The following is a 17,575-nucleotide window of genomic DNA, read 5'->3' as shown; positions in this document are numbered from 1 at the left end:
CATAAGTCGGGGTCTCAACTTACTATTGAGAGTTAGAATAGTAGAATACTGAAGGTGCAAGTTCGATTTTTGGTTCTTTATCAGCAATTTTTCTCTTATGTCATCACTGGCAGTCACTCAATTAGCCATGTCAGCTAACAATTTTAAGCTTGCTAGACTAATTTACCAATCTATCTAAACTTAGTAGTAGTCTAGGCATACTACCGACAGGGTACGCAGGGCATGTACCCAGGGGCCCTGACCTCCATGGAGTCCCCATTGATTGTGTTAGTCACTCTCACTTTCACAAATGTACTTTAAAACTGAAAACAATTATCTCCACCACATGGCAAAAGGGGTAGAGTTGAACAAAATGTGCTGTAAAACTGGATAGATTTTTCTCTCCGCCCCATGGCAAAAGAAGTAGAATTGCATGAAATTTGATTTAAATTGCAACATTTTCTCTCCGCCCCATGGCAAAATGTGTAGAACTGCAGAAAACATGCTTTAAAACTGCAACATTTTCTCTCCGCCCCATGGCAAAATGTGTAGAACTGCAGAAAACATGCTTTAAAACTGCAACATTTTCTCTCCGCCCCATGGCAAAATGTGTAGAACTGCAGAAAACATGCTTTAAAACTGCAACATTTTCTCTGCACAGTAAATTTGTCAGTGTTTCACCACTACCTTAGATAACACATGGTCCCACTCTACAGTGTATAAAGCACTCTGATTGTAGTGTTATACATTTAGAGTGTTAATGTAACACTTCACAGTGTAAAAAGCTGCATTAGACATCAAATTTAAAACTGTGGCGTTATTTAAACTCACAGCGTTATTTAAATTCAAAACTAGTGTTAATCTAGAGTTAACTCCTATTAATGTTATGCAAAACGGTTACAGTAAGTGATTTTGCGTGTCATTTTAACATTATATGGTGTAAAGCCTCATTTGCTTATTTCACATGGTACCTTTTCTTTTCGAGTGAATTGTAGAGTTACCACCCATGACTGTATTTGTTAATGACAGAGACATGGTTGTTCAATGCTTTACTTTTAAAGACCCGTGGATTTCACCAAATGAGTACCGAGGTGAATGTTATCATTACATTTTTTATTTTATGACAATATATTACATATCATAAGACCTTACTTTCATGGCCTAGTTTTTACCCTACCAGAGTGGTGTTAGGAAAATCCTGGTTTACAAATGACAGGCCAGATCAGGCCTGCAAGTCACATTATGCTAGCTGGCAAAGTTGATGTGTAATTCCTTTTCAGCCAGAGTTGGGATATCCAACAGTTGGAATTTGTGATCATCTGCAACCTGCATTTGGAATGAAATCTGGAAAAGGAGACTACCTAAACCATTTAAACCGGAACAACCATTTCTGCGATGGGTGCAATAAATCTAACTAGCTGATTGGATAAGTTGAGAGACATTTATGATATTTATCTTTGTGTAGCTTAATATGAATCAATCAATTCATATGCAGAAACACAGATACAGTTGAAGTCAGAAGTTTACATACACCTTATCCAAATACATTTAAACTAGGATTTTCATCATTTCTGACATTCAAACCAAGTAAAAAATCCCTGTTTTAGGACAGTTAGGATCACCACTTTATTTTAAGAATGTGAAATGTCAGAATATTAGTAGTGGATGAGAAGTTTACATGCACTCAATTAGTATTTGGTAGCATTGCCTTTAAATTGTTTAATTTGGGTCAAAAGTATTGGGTAGCCTTCCACAAGCTTCCCACAATAAGTTGGGTGTATTTTGGCCCATTCCTCCTGACAGAGCTGGTGTCAGATTTGTAGGCCTCCATGCTCGCAAATGCTTTTTCAGTTCTGCCCACACATTTTCTATGGGATTGAGGTCAGGGCTTTGTGATGGCCACTCCAATACCTTGACTGTTGTCCTTAAGCCATTTTACCACAACTTTGGAAGTATGCTTGGGGTCATTGTCCATTTGGAAGACCCATTTGCAACCAAGCTTTAACTTCCTGACTGATGTCTTGAGATGTTGCTTCAATATATCCACAAATGATGCCATCTATTTTGAAGTGCACCAGTCCCTCCTGCATCAAAGCACCTCCACAACATGATGCTGCCACCCCCGTTCTTCATGGTTGGGATAGGGTTATTCAGCTTGTAAGCCTCCCCCTTTTTCCTCCAAACATAACGATGGTCATTATGCCCAAACAGTTATATTTTTGTTTCATCAGACCAGAGGACTTTTCTCCAAAAAGTATGATCTTTGTCCCCATGTGCAGTTGCAAACGGTAGTCTGGGTTTTTTATGGTGGTTTTGGAGCAGTGGATTTTTCCTTGCTGAGCGGCATTTCAGGTTATGTCGATATAGGACCTGTTTTACTGTGGATATAGATACTTTTGTACCTGTTTCCTCCAGCATCTTCACAAGGTCTTTTGCTGCTGTTCTGGGATTGATTTGAACTTTTGCACCAAAATACGTTCATCTCTAGGAGACAGAACACATCTCCTTCCTGAGCGGTATGACGGCTGCGTGGTCCCATGGTGTTTATAGTTGCGTACTATTGTTTGTACAGATGAACGTGGTACCTTCAGGCTTTTGCCAAAACTATAGTTAGTTAACAAGAAATGTGTAGAGTGGTTGAAAAATGTGTTTTAATCACTCCAACCTAAGTTTATGTAAACTTCCGACTTCAACTGTATGAAAAACAATACTAAAAAAACTACCTGCATAGCATGAGCTCTATAGTGTCGCAGCAGTCTGCATCGCAGTGATAGAGGCATCACTACAGACCCTGGTTCGATTCCAGGCTGTATCACAACCGGCCGTGATTGGGAATCCCATAGGTCAGAGCACAATTGGCCCAGCGTCGCCCGGGTTAGGGTTTGGCCGGGGTATGCAGTCATTGTAAATAAGAATTTGTCCCAACAGTTTTTCTCGATTGCTTAAACACGAAAACGGGTTCCTTTAGCACAAAAACCCATACCCTTACGTCATTACCAAGAATACACACACATTCCCATAACTGTCCACACGTTTCAATATTCAAAACTCTTTCTGCAAATCCTTACACAAAAGTGGCCAAATAAATCATTAATTGCATTCATTCACCAAACACATGCTCTCAGTACAATTACAGTCATTACAATCTAAAATCAAAGAGCACACCTTTCTCCAGGTGCAAACACTAAGCCTCAAAATTGTTAACACACCAATCAGAATTGCAGGATTAATAAATGGGGCCTAGAGGCATCTCCATGTGCGTTGGAAAAATAGACCCTAACAATGCGGACGTTGCAAGACAACAGAGAGGAAGAGGGCAACAACAACAACAACAACAACAACAAGTAATCTCAGATGAAATCCGTGCCACCCTAGTTAATCATGTGCTCATATATGGGAGGACTATGAGAGAAGCTGGACAGCTAGTGCAACCCAACCTAAGCCGTTACACGGTTGCATCCATTGTCCGTACTTTCAGATGGGAAAATGGGTAATTTGTCTTTTTGCTACTGTGATACATGTAATGTCGTTGTTCATATAAACTGAATCTCCACTTTGTTCTCAGTGTAGTTTTTAACCACAGTAATGGCTGATCATAGGTCAGTAATGGTCAGATTTCATTTTTACAGGACTGAGAGTTATTGGAGGTAGGCGGAGACTTCTCACAGCTGAGTAGGAGACTGCCCTGGAGAATATGGTGATTGCCAATAATGGCATCTGTTTGAGGGAAATTCAAACCCAAATAGTTGAAGACCTGGTAGTCTTCCAAGGAATTGACAGTGTCAATATTTCCACCATTGACCAGATCGTTCAGAAGAACCACATAAGGACAAAGCAGCTGTACTGTGTGCCTTTTGAAAGGAATTCAAACAGAGTTAAGGAGCAACGATTCCAGTATGTGCAGGTAATTGCTATACTGTACAGAATTTTTACAATATGTAGCGTATGACCCATCTCTCCAGCATATCAATACAGTACTTTATAGTAATGTGTTACAGTAACTGCAGTACACAATAACATTCTTCAACAGGATGGGGAGCCAGGGCAACCAGAGCAAGCCTAATATGTTGTCATTTAGGATAATGTGAGTTCCCATCGTCTCCTCTGGTTCGCACCTGGTTCAATGACCACCCCAGGTTCACTATTTTTTTGCCAGCATATTCCCCAATCCGATTGCTTAATTTTTCTCAGCATGGCGGTGGAGAGTATATGACAGCAACCCTTACACACAGCAAAACCTCCTGGAGGCAATGGTGGACGCCTGTGGTGATGTGTCTGTGGAGTCTATCCAGGGTTTTCTAAGCCATTTTGCCCACGCTGTCTGGCAAGAGCAAACGTAATGTGTGACTGTGATGAGATATTATGGTCTGACCCAGACCTGAGATGAGATGATGAGAACACTGATGCTGATGCTGAGTAACCTGTACATGTTCTGTATTTGGAAATAAAGCTTTTGGAAAATTGGTATTCTATTGTGCATGGATTCTTCCTTACATGTTTTTATTAACACTGGCCATTTTGCTGTGTACATACATGGACAAATGTGTAGAATTACAGGAAATTAACTTAAAATGTTATCTCAACTCTCAAGAGGGGGGCCACAAAATGTTATTTTCCTCGAGGTGGAGGGAAAACAAATCTTGCTTAGGGCCCCCAAAATGCTAGACCCGGCCCTGCCTATCATGTCCAACGGGGAAAACTCGTTACAGGCTGCTCACGTAGGAGCGCAGGGGAAAGTCACGGTTTAATATGTTTTATTCCATCACACCACTTGGTGGACTAGGGGATTCCTACTGAATCCTATTGCAATGTGGGAGGAGGGGCGGAAGTGGAGGAAGTGGTTCCACAGCCGATTGGATAATGTTTCTTCAGATTCAGTTGTGGAAACGAAGCTGAACGCGACGGTGCAGTGATTTCAGAAAGAGTGGAGAGTGTCGGAGGTTTCAGAGCGCGGAAGGAAGCAAGGGTTCATTTGACGGAAGACTGAGGTTTTGGGAAGCGGCGTTTTAAACTGCTTGTATGGACTAAACTTGGAGTTCACCGGTGTGAAAGCGTGCATTATGCATTCAGACTGCAGGCTGCTATGGGCAGAGCGGTAATGGTGGGCAGGGGACCGACAGGGACCAGGCTTTTCTTCTTGTCGACTGTCATCATCCTCACCGCCAGAAGCAGTCGAGCGCAGCAAGGTTGGTGTCTGTCGGTACCACTCAATGTAACCAAGTGTAATAAAAGTGTTACAAACTCGATACGTATAGTCTGTTACTAGCTATACATCGTTATGACGCAGTGGTCAAATGACGTTTGGCTACTCGGTTGCACTCGACAGTCAAGCGGCAGAGATGATTTTGTTGTCTTCAGCAAGGGAGCAAACAGAGACTATATCGCCAGATGGCCTACCTTACATGGCTCGTTCTCTCCCCTATCCCAAATATGTAGCCAGAATCAGACTGGAAAAGTTCCTCTTTTCTCCAAGTAGTTTGTTAGTCATTGAAATGGATTATTGAAGTGTAGCCCACAGCCTATATATAAGGGGTAGACAGTGCAAAGTAACACTAGTCATTTGTGTGCCGGATTTCAGGTAATGAAAGAGACAGCGATATCACAATTTGGTAGAATTTGGTAGAACAACCTCATATCAATTTATCGTGACATTACAGGTAGTAACTAGTTAACAACTCTTCTTAATCCCGCGAACTAGGTTAATGTTTACGTGGTTTACAAATGTATTACACTTCTCCAACTGACACTTGCACGTTTGGAAACGTTGGTGGTTGAGTACAGTGTTTGGTTAGTGATAGTGTAAACTGACCCGAAAGCTGCTTCTCTCGAAGTCCAGCGGGATGGGGAGGTCACTGTGTTTTTGTCCGGTTCATCTGGCTAATGTCCAGCCAGTGTCAGTGATATTACATAACACCAGCCAGGCCGTCATAATGTATGACTGTCCACTGTTATCGCTGGTCCCCAAAAAAGCCATAGCCCATTCCCCTATAGCTCCTAGCCTGTTCCCATACAGCTCCTAACCCCTAGCATGTTCCCCTATAGCTCCTAGCCTGTTCCCATACAGCTCCTAACCCCTAGCATGTTCCCCAATAGCTCCTAACCTGTAGCCTGTTCCCCTATAGCTCCTAGCCTGTTCCCATACAGCTCCTAACCCCTAGCATGTTCCCCTATAGCTCCTAGCCTGTTCCCATACAGCTCCTAACCCCTAGCATGTTCCCCAATAGCTGTTCCCTACAAGCATGTTCCCCTATAGCTCCTACAGCTCCTAACCTAGCATGTTCCCCTATAGCTCCTAGCCTGTTCCCTATAGCTCCTAGCCTGTTCCCCCATACAGCTCCCTAACCCTAGCATGTTCCCCTATAGCTAACCCCTAGCCTGTTCCCATACATCTCCTAAGCATGTTCCCCTAGCATGTTCCCAATACAGCTCCTAACCTGTAGCCTGTTCCCCTATAGCTCCTAGCCTGTTCCCATACAGCTCCTAACCCCTAGCATGCATGTTCCCATATAGCTCCTAACCCCTAGCCTGTTTCCCTAATACATGTTCCTAACCCTAGCATGTTCCCCTATAGCTCCTAGCCTGTTCCCATACAGCTCCTAACCCCTAGCATGTTCCCCTATAGCTCCTAGCCTGTTCCCCTAACCCCTAGCCTGTTCCCCTATAGCTCCTAGCCTGTTCCCATACAACTCCTAACCCCTAGCATGTTCCCCTATAGCTAACCCCTAGCCTGTTCCCATAGCCTGTTCCCATACAGCTCTAACCCCTAACCCCTAGCCTATGTTCCCCTCAGCTCCTAACCTGTAGCCTGTTCCCCTATAGCTCCTAGCCTGTTCCCATACAGCTCCTAACCCCTAGCATGTTCCCCTATAGCCTGTTCCCATACATCTCCTAACCCCTAGCATGTTCCCCAATAGCTCCTAACCTGTAGCCTGTTCCCCTATAGCTCCTAGCCTGTTCCCATACATCTCCTAACCCCTAGCATGTTCCCCAATAGCTCCTAACCCCTAGCCTGTTCCCATACATCTCCTAACCCCTAGCATGTTCCCCTATAGCTCCTAACCCGTAGCCTGTTCCCCTATAGCTCCTAGCCTGTTCCCTAGCCTAGCCTGTTCCCCTATAGCTCCTAACCCCTAGCCTGTTCCCCTATAGCTCCTAACCCCTAGCCTGTTCCCCTATAGCTCCTAACCCCTAGCCTGTTCCTCTATAGCTCCTAACCCCTAGCCTGTTCCCCTGTAGCTCCTAACCCCTAGCCTGTTCCCCTATAGCTCCTAACCCCTAGCCTGTTCCCCTATAGCTCCTAACCCGTAGCCTGTTCCCCTATAGCTCCTAACCCCTAGCCTGTTCCCCTATAGCTCCTAACCCCTAGCCTGTTCCCCTATAGCTCCTAACCCCTAGCCTGTTCCCCTATAGCTCCTAACCCCTAGCCTGTTCCCCTATAGCTCCTAACCCCTAGCCTGTTCCCCTATAGCTCCTAACCCCTAGCCTGTTCCCCTATAGCTCCTAACCCGTAGCCTGTTCCCCTATAGCTCCTAACCCGTAGCCTGTTCCCCTATAGCTCCTAACCCGTAGCCTGTTCCCCTATAGCTCCTAACCCCTAGCCTGTTCCCCTATAGCTCCTAACCCGTAGCCTGTTCCCCTATAGCTCCTAACCCGTAGCCTGTTCCCCTATAGCTCCTAACCCGTAGCCTGTTCCCCTATAGCTCCTAACCCGTAGCCTGTTCCCCTATAGCTCCTAACCCGTAGCCTGTTCCCCTATAGCTCCTAACCCGTAGCCTGTTCCCCTATAGCTCCTAACCTGTAGCCTGTTCCCCTATAGCTCCTAACCCGTAGCCTGTTCCCCTATAGCTCCTAACCCGTAGCCTGTTCCCCTATAGCTCCTAACCCGTAGCCTGTTCCCCTATAGCTCCTAACCCGTAGCCTGTTCCCATACATCTCCTAACCCCTAGCCTGTTCCCATACATCTCCTAACCCCTAGCCTGTTCCCATACATCTCCTAACCCCTAGCCTGTTCCCCTGTAGCTCATTAACCCCTAGCCTGTTCCCCTGTAGCTCATTTACCCCTAGCCTGTTCCCCTATAGCTCATTAACCCCTAGCCTGTTCCCCTGTAGCTCCTAACCCCCAGCCTGTTCCCCTATAGCTCATTAACCCCTAGCCTGTTCCCCTGTAGCTCCTAACCCCCAGCCTGTTCCCCTATAGCTCATTAACCCCTAGCCTGTTCCCCTGTAGCTCCTAACCCCCAGCCTGTTCCCCTGTAGCTCATTAACCCCTAGCCTGTTCCCCTGTAGCTCCTAACCCCCAGCCTGTTCCCCTATAGCTCATTAACCCCTAGCCTGTTCCCCTATAGCTCCTAACCCCTAGCCTGTTCCCCTATAGCTCATTAACCCCTAGCCTGTTCCCCTATAGCTCATTAACCCCTAGCCTGTTCCCCTATAGCTCATTAACCCCTAGCCTGTTCCCCTATAGCTCCTAACCCCCAGCCTGTTCCCCTATAGCTCATTAACCCCTAGCCTGTTCCCCTATAGCCCTAACCCCTAGCCTGTTCCCCTATAGCTCATTAACCCCTAGCCTGTTCCCCTATAGCTCATTAACCCCTAGCCTGTTCCCCTATAGCTCCTAACCCCCAGCCTGTTCCCCTATAGCTCATTAACCCCTAGCCTGTTCCCCTATAGCTCATTAACCCCTAGCCTGTTCCCCTATAGCTCATTAACCCCTAGCCTGTTCCCCTATAGCTCCTAACCCCCAGCCTGTTCCCCTATAGCTCATTAACCCCTAGCCTGTTCCCCTATAGCTCCTAACCCCTAGCCTGTTCCCCTGTAGCTCATTAACCCCTAGCCTGTTCCCCTATAGCTCATTAACCCCTAGCCTGTTCCCCTGTAGCTCATTAACCCCTAGCCTGTTCCCCTATAGCTCATTAACCCCTAGCCTGTTCCCCTGTAGCTCATTAACCCCTAGCCTGTTCCCCTATAGCTCCTAACCCCTAGCCTGTTCCCCTATAGCTCCTAACCCCTAGCCTGTTCCCCTATAGCTCCTAACCCCTAGCCTGTTCCCCTATAGCTCCTAACCCCTAGCCTGTTCCCCTATAGCTCCTAACACCTAGCCTGTTCCCCTATAGCTCATTAACACCTAGCCTGTTCCCCTATAGCTCATTAACCCCTAGCCTGTTCCCCTATAGCTCATTAACCCCTAGCCTGTTCCCCTGTAGCTCATTAACCCCTAGCCTGTTCCCCTATAGCTCCTAACCCCTAGCCTGTTCCCCTATAGCTCCTAACCCCTAGCCTGTTCCCCTATAGCTCCTAACACCTAGCATGTTCCCCTATAGCTCCTAACCCCTAGCCTGTTCCCCTATAGCTCCTAACCCCTAGTCTGTTCCCCTATAGCTCCTAACGCCTAGCCTGTTCCCCTATAGCTCCTAACACCTAGCCTGTTCCCCTGTAGCTCATTAACCCCTAGCCTGTTCCCCTGTAGCTCATTAACCCCTAGCCTGTTCCCCTATAGCTCATTAACCCCTAGCCTGTTCCCCTATAGCTCCTAACCCCTAGCCTGTTCCCCTATAGCTCATTAACCCCTAGCCTGTTCCCCTATAGCTCATTAACCCCTAGCCTGTTCCCCTGTAGCTCATTAACACCTAGCCTGTTCCCCTATAGCTCATTAACCCCTAGCCTGTTCCCCTATAGCTCCTAACCCCTAGCCTCTTCCCCTATAGCTCCTAACACCTAGCCTGTTCCCCTATAGCTCATTAACCCCTAGCCTGTTCCCCTATAGCTCCTAACCCCTAGCCTGTTCCCCTATAGCTCATTAACCCCTAGCCTGTTCCCCTATAGCTCATTAACCCCCAGCCTGTTCCCCTATAGATTATTAACCCCTAGCCTGTTCCCCTATAGCTCATTAACCCCCAGCCTGTTCCCCTATAGCTCATTAACCCTTGCCTGTTCCCCAAAAGCTCATTAACCCCTAACCTGTTCCTCTATAGCTCATTAACCCTAGCCTGTTCCCCTATAGCTCATTAACCCTAGCCTGTTCCCCTATAGCTCATTCACCCTAACCTGTTCCCCTATAGCTCATTAACCCTAGCCTGTTCCCCTATAGCTCATTAACCCTAATCTGTTCCCTTATAGCTCATTAACCCTAACCTGTTCCCCTATAGCTCATTAACCCTAACCTGTTCCCTTATAGCTCATTAACCCTAGCCTGTTCCCCTATAGCTCATTAACCCTAGCCTGTTCCCCTATAGCCCATTAACCCTAGCCTGTTCCCCTATAGCTCATTAACCCCTAGCCTGTTCCCCTATAGCTCATTAACCCTAACCTGTTCCCCTATAGCCTGCCTAACCTGTTCCCCTATAGCTCATTAACCCTAGCCTGTTCCCCTATAGCTCATTAACCCTAACCTGTTCCCCTATAGCTCATTAACCCTAGCCTGTTCCCCTATAGCTCATTAACCCTAGCCTGTTCCCCTATAGCTCATTAACCCTAACCTGTTCCCCTATAGCTCATTAACCCTAGCCTGTTCCCCTATAGCTCATTAACCCTAGCCTGTTCCCCTATAGCTCATTAACCCTAGCCTGTTCCCCTATAGCTCATTAACCCTAGCCTGTTCCCCTATAGCTCATTAACCCCTAGCCTGTTCCCCTATAGCTCATTAACCCTAGCCTGTTCCCCTATAGCTCATTAACCCTAACCTGTTCCCCTATAGCTCATTAACCCCTAGCCTGTTCCCCTATAGCTCATTAACCCTAGCCTGTTCCCCTATAGCTCATTAACCCTAGCCTGTTCCCCTATAGCTCATTAACCCTGTTCCCCTATAGCTCCTAACCCCTAGCCTGTTCCCCTATAGCTCATTAACCCTAGACTGTTCCCCTATAGCTCATTAACCCTAGCCTGTTCCCCTATAGCTCATTAACCCTAACCTGTTCCCCTATAGCTCATTCACCCTAGCCTGTTCCCCTATAGCTCATTAACCCTAGCCTGTTCCCCTATAGCTCATTAACCCCTAGCCTGTTCCCCTATAGCTCATTAAACCCCTAGCCTGTTCCCCTATAGCTCATTAACCCTAGCCTGTTCCCGTATAGCTCATTAACCCCTAGCCTGTTCCTCTATAGCTCATTAACCCTAGCCTGTTCCCCTATAGCTCATTAACCCTAGCCTGTTCCCTTATAGCTCATTAACCCCTAGTCTGTTCCCTTATAGCTCATTAACCCCAGCCTGTTCCCCTATAGCTCATTAACCCTAGCCTGTTCCCCTATAGCTCATTAACCCCTAGCCTGTTCCCCTATAGCTCATTAACCCCTAGCCTGTTCCCCTATAGCTCATTAACCCTAGCCTGTTCCCCTATAGCTCATTAACCCTAGCCTGTTCCCCTATAGCTCATTAACCCTAGCCTGTTCCCCTATAGCTCATTAACCCTAGCCTGTTCCCCTATAGCTCATTAACCCCTAGCCTGTTCCCCTATAGCTCATTAACCCTAGCCTGTTCCCCTATAGCTCATTAACCCCTAGCCTGTTCCCCTATAGCTCATTAACCCTAGCCTGTTCCCCTATAGCTCATTAACCCTAACCTGTTCCCCTATAGCTCATTAACCCCTAGCCTGTTCCCCTATAGCTCATTAACCCTAGCCTGTTCCCCTATAGCTCATTAACCCTAGCCTGTTCCCCTATAGCTCATTAACCCTAGCCTGTTCCCCTATAGCTCATTAACCCTAGCCTGTTCCCCTATAGCTCATTAACCCTAGACTGTTCCCCTGTTAACCCTAACCTGTTATAGCTCTTAACCCTAGCCTGTTCCCTATAGCTCATTAACCCCAGCCTGTTCCCCTATAGCTCATTAACCCTAGCCTGTTCCCCTATAGCTCATTAACCCCTAGCCTGTTCCCCTCCCCTAGCTCATTAACCCCTAGCCTGTTCCCCTATAGCTCATTAACCCTAGCCTGTTCCCCTATAGCTCATTAACCCTAGACTGTTCCCCTATAGCTCATTAACCCCTAGCCTGTTCCCCTATAGCTCATTAACCCCTAGCCTGTTCCCCTATAGCTCATTAACCCCTAGCCTGTTCCCCTATAGCTCATTAACCCTAGCCTGTTCCCCTATAGCTCATTAACCCCTAGCCTGTTCCTCTATAGCTCATTAACCCTAGCCTGTTCCCCTATAGCTCATTAACCCTAGCCTGTTCCCTATAGCTCATTAACCCCTAGTCTGTTCCCTATAGCTCATTAACCCCAGCCTGTTCCCCTATAGCTCATTAACCCTAGCCTGTTCCCCTATAGCTCATTAACCCTAGCCTGTTCCCCTATAGCTCATTAACCCTAGCCTGTTCCCCTATAGCTCATTAACCCTAGCCTGTTCCCCTATAGCTCATTAACCCTAGACTGTTCCCCTATAGCTCATTAACCCTAGCCTGTTAGCTCCCCTAGATAGCTCATTAACCCTAACCTGTTCCCCTATAGCTCATTAACCCTAGCCTGTTCCCCTATAGCTCATTAACCCTAGCCTGTTCCCCTATAGCTCATTAACCCTAGCCTGTTCCCCTATAGCTCATTAACCCTAACCTGTTCCCCTATAGCTCATTAACCCTAGCCTGTTCCCCTGTAGCTCATTAACCCCTAGCCTGTTCCCCTGTAGCTCATTAACCCTAGACTGTTCCCCTATTAGAGGTCGACCGATTATGATTTTTCAACGCCGATACCGATTATTGGTGGACCAAAATAGCCGATACCGATTAGTCGGACGATTTTCAAAATGTATTTGTAATAATAACAATTACAACAATACTGAATGAACACTTATTTTAACTTCATATAATACATCTATAAAATCAATTTAGCCTCAAATAAAAAATGAAACATGTTCAATTTGGTTTAAATAATGCAAAAACAAAGTGTTGGGGAAGAAAGTAAAAGTGCCATGTCAGAAAGCTAATGTTTCAGTTCCTTGCTCAGAACATGAGAACATATGAAAGCTGGTGGTTCCTTTTAACATGAGTCTTCAATATTCCCAGGTGAGAAGTTTTTGGTTGTAGTTATTATAGGAATTATATGACTATTTCTCTCTATACCATTTGTATTTCATTAACCTTTGACTATTGGATGTTCTTATAGGCACTTTAGTATTGCCAGTGTCACAGTATAGCTTCCGTCCCTCTCCTCGCTCCTACCTGGGCTCGAACCAGGAACACAACGACAACAGCCACCCTCAAAGCAGCGTTACCCATGCAGAGCAAGGGGAACAACCACTCTAAGTCTCAGAGCGAGTGATGTTTGAAACGATATTAGTGTGCACCCCTGCTAACTAGCTAGCCATTTCATATCGGTTACACCAGTCTAATCTCGGGAGTTGATAGGCTTGAAGTCATAAACAGCAGAGCTGCTGACAAAACGCACGAAAGTGCTGTTTGAATGAATGCTTACGAGCCTGCTGCCTATCATCGCCTACCATCGCTCAGTCAGACTGTTCTATCAAATCATAGACTTAGTTATAACATAATAACACACAGAAATATGAGCCTTAGGTCATTAATATGGTAGAATCTAGAAACTATCTTCTCGAAAACAAGAAGTTTATTCTTTCAGTGAAATACGGAGTGGTTCCGTATTTTATCAAACGGGTGGCATCCATAAGTCTCAATATTCTTGTTACATTGCATAACCTTCAATGTTATGTCATAATTATGTAAAATTCGGGCAAATTAGGCGGCCCAAACTGTTGCATATACACTGACTCTGCGTGCAATGAACGCAAGAGAAGTGACACAATTTCACCTGGTTAATATTGCCTGCTAACCTGGATTTCTTTTAGTTAAATATGCAGGTTTTAAAATATATACCTCTGTGTATTGATTTTAAGAAAGGCATTGATGTTTATGGTTAGATACACATTGGAGCAACGATACGCACCGCATCGATTATATGCAACGCAGGACACGCTAGATAAACCAGTAATATCATCAACCATGTGCAGTTAACTAGTGATTATGATTGATTGATTGTTTTTTGTAAGATAAGTTTAATGCTAGCTAGCAACTTACCTTGGCTTACTGCATTCGCATTAACAGGCAGGCTCCTCGTGGAGTGCAATGTAAGGCAGGTGGTTAGAGCGTTGGACTAGTTAACTGTAAGGTTGCAAGATTGAATCCCCCGAGTTGATCTGTCCCTGAACGAGGCAGTTAACCCACTGTTCCTAGGCCGTCATTGACAATAAGAATGTGTTCTTAACTGATTTGCCTAGTTAGATAAAGGTGTAAAAAAATAAAGGTGTCCAAAAATGCCCTAATTATTTGGCACTTCCGATTAATCGGTCGACCTCTATCCCCTAGAGCTCATTAACCATAAACTGTTCCCCTATAGCTCATTAACCCCTAGCCTGTTCCCCTATAGCTCATTAACCCCTAACCTGTTCCTCTATAGCTCATTAACCCTAACCTGTTCCCCTGTAGCTCATTAACCCCTAACCTGTTCCCCTATAGCTCATTAACCCTAACCTGTTCCCCTATAGCTCATTAACCCTAACCTGTTCCCCTGTAGCTCATTAACCCCTAACCTGTTCCCCTATATTTACACTTAGCTCATTAACCCCAGCCTGTTCCGCTATAGCTCATTAACCCTAACCTGTTCCCCTGTAGCTCATTAACCCCTAACCTGTTCCCCTATAGCTCCTAACCCCTAGCCTGTTCCTCTATAGCTCATTAACCCCTAGCCTGTTCCCCTATAGCTCATTAACCCTTGCCTGTTCCCCTATAGCTCCTAACCCCTAGTCTGTTACCCTATAGCTCCTAACCCCTAGCCTGTTCCCCTATAGCTCCTAACACCTAGCCTGTTCCCCTATAGCTCATTAACCCCAGCCTGTTCCCCTATAGCTCATTAAACCCCAGCCTGTTCCTCTATAGCTCATTAACCCTATTCTGTTCCCCTATAGCTCATTAACCCCAGCCTGTTCCTCTATAGCTCATTAACCCTATTCTGTTCCCCTATAGCTCATTAACCCCAGCCTGTTCCTCTATAGCTCATTAACCCCAGCCTGTGCCTCTATAGCTTATTAACCCCAACCTGTTCCTCTATAGCTCATGAACCCCAGCCTGTTCCCCTATAGCTCCTAACCCCTAACCTGTTCCCCTATAGCTCATTAACCCTAGCCTGTTCCCCTATAGCTCCTAACACCTAGCCTGTTCCCCTATAGCTCCTAACCCCTAGCCTGTTCCCCTATAGCTCCTAACACCTAGCCTGTTCCCCTATAGCTCCCAACATCTTTTTTTGGTCCTCCAATAATTGGTATCGGAATCGACGTTGAAAATCATAATCGGTCGACCTCTAATCTCTAGGAGACAGAACGCGTCTCCTTCCTGAGTGGTATTACGGCTGCGTGGTCCCATGGTGTTTATACTTGCGTACTACATATGAACGTGGTACCTTCGGGCATTTGGAAATTGCTACCAAGGATGAACCAGACTTGTGGAGGTCTACAATGTTTTTTCTGAGGTCTTGGCTGATTTCTTTTGATTTTCACATGATGTCAAGCAAAGAGGCTCTGAGTTTGAAGGTAGGCCTTAAAATACATCCACAGGTACCACTCCAATTGACACAAATGATGTCAATTAGCCTATCAGAAGTTTCTAAAGCCATGACATCATTTTCTGGAATTTTCAAAGCTGTTTAAAGGCACAGTCAACTTAGTGTATGTAAACTTCTTACCCACTGGAATTGTGATACAGTGAATTATAAGTGAAGTAATCTGTCTGTAAATGATTGTTCGAAGAATTACTTGTGTCATGCACAAAGTAGATTTCCTAACCGACTTGCCAAAACTATAGTCAGTTAACAAGAAATGTGTGGATTGGTTGAAAAACAAGTTTTAATGACTCCAACCTAAGTGTATGTAAACGTCTGACTTCAATTATATGTCACAGGCGGCTGGTAGAACTGTAATTTGGGAGGATGGCTCATACTAATGCCTGGAACAGAGTTAATGGAATGGAATCAAACACATACAACACTTAGTTGCTTGATACTGTTCCATTCATTCCATTTTAGCCATTGTTATGAGCTCTCTTCCCCTCACCAGCCTCCTGTGATGTATGTATATGTGTCCAGCCATCACTCATTGTGTGTATGTGTGTCCCTGCAGGCGATGGCTGTGGCCAGAGTGTTTTGGGCCCTTGCAGTGGGAGCCTGTCGTCTCTGGGTTACCCTGGTACGTACCCTAACCACACGGTGTGTGAGTGGGAGATCAGCGTGCCACAGGGCCGGAGGCTCCACTTCCGCTTCGCTGACCTGGACATAGAGGAAAACAACTGTCAGGTCAACTACCTCAGGATCTACGATGGTATAGGACCTCATAGGACCCAGATAGGTGAGAGGGGGAAATGGGGAAGGAGGGAGGGAGGGAGATCATCAGGAAGAGGGGGGGGGTATGAAATATACTGACACTGTTATATAGTGATTGCCATTGATTATGCACAGTATATGACAGACATATCAATACAATAACACTGTCTGTACCACTGTATGAATGTAGATAATAACCTCTAGTTCAGAGTACAAGATGAAGTTGTACTGCCGAGGTAGGATAATGGAACTAGTGAGTTCTATGCTATTGAACTGACCCTCTCCTCCTCTAGTGAAGTTCTGTGGTCTGGGCCTGAATGTTCCTGATCTCATCCTGTCCAGTGGGAACCAGGTCACCGTCCAGTTCATGAGTGGGACCCACCAAAGTGGGCGGGGCTTCTCCCTGGCCTACTCCACCACAGAACACCCAGGTACCAGGGGTTAAAAGTTAGGGGGCAGAGTCTGAGCTGCTGCTGGTGTCCAAACTTTCAGATATAACAATGTCACTAAGGGCCCAATCATAGGCTGTGTTGACTCTTAGTTGAGATCACAAAATATTGTTTTACACTATCGTTGTGCCCCCATGACTAAGAGAGTTGCCAAGGTAACAGTGTGTGTGTATTTGTTTGCATGATTAGGAGTCTCTTTTGAGTCATATTAAAGATGCTTCTCTTCTCTGTCTCTTTTCCCTTGACTCCTCTACTCTCTCTTCCTTTTCATCCTTCCACCTCTTCCTTAATGGAGAAATAACAATTTTACATCTATTACATTGACTGGCATCTGTAAGTTGTGTCTCCTGCTGCTCTCCTTCTGTCAGTGAGTAGGAGATATATGGAGTGAATTCAGTTGCAGGGAAACGTGAGGAAAGTGATCTGCTGTAACATGGAGTGTTACACAACTGGCTGGCATTTATCTCTACATATAGCTGTGCTTTTGTTACTGCATTTTTGGTTTTACTATCCTTGTGAGGACCAGAAGTCCTTATAAGGATAGTAAAATAAGGAACATTCAGACACGTGGTGACATTTCGCCAGTCTCTACAAGGTACAGGGCTATTTTATGCATAGGAGTTAGGGTTACAATTAGGGTTAGGAGTTAAGCTTAGGTTTAGGGTTAGGTTTAGGTTTAGGTTTAGGGTTAGGGTTAGGTTTAGGGTTAGGGTTAGGGTTAGGTTTAGGGTTAGGGTTAGGTTTAGGGTTAGGGTTAGGTTTAGGGTTAGGTTAAGGGTTAGGGTTAGGGTTAGGGTTAGGGTTAGGGTTAGGTTAAGGGGGTTTAGGGTTAGGGTTA

At 45.5% G+C, this 17,575-nt stretch overlaps 1 protein-coding gene across 1 annotated transcript in view; it reads left to right on the top strand.

The window, feature by feature from the left end:
- The first annotated feature begins 4,750 nt into the window (after positions 1-4,750).
- Positions 4,751-17,575, top strand: part of LOC118366768 (discoidin, CUB and LCCL domain-containing protein 2) — a 44,515-nt gene continuing 31,690 nt past the window's right edge. Inside the window, exons 1-3 of the mRNA XM_035749423.2 lie at positions 4,751-5,165; positions 16,089-16,313; positions 16,582-16,719. Coding sequence (XP_035605316.2) covers positions 5,063-5,165; positions 16,089-16,313; positions 16,582-16,719 — 466 coding nt within the window. The 5' untranslated portion in view covers positions 4,751-5,062. The remainder of the gene's footprint in view (positions 5,166-16,088; positions 16,314-16,581; positions 16,720-17,575) is intronic.

The sequence above is a fragment of the Oncorhynchus keta genome, chromosome 34 (assembly GCF_023373465.1).
Source record: "Oncorhynchus keta strain PuntledgeMale-10-30-2019 chromosome 34, Oket_V2, whole genome shotgun sequence".
Taxonomy (NCBI): Eukaryota; Metazoa; Chordata; class Actinopteri; order Salmoniformes; family Salmonidae; genus Oncorhynchus; species Oncorhynchus keta.
This window is presented reverse-complemented; position numbering and strand designations above follow the sequence as displayed.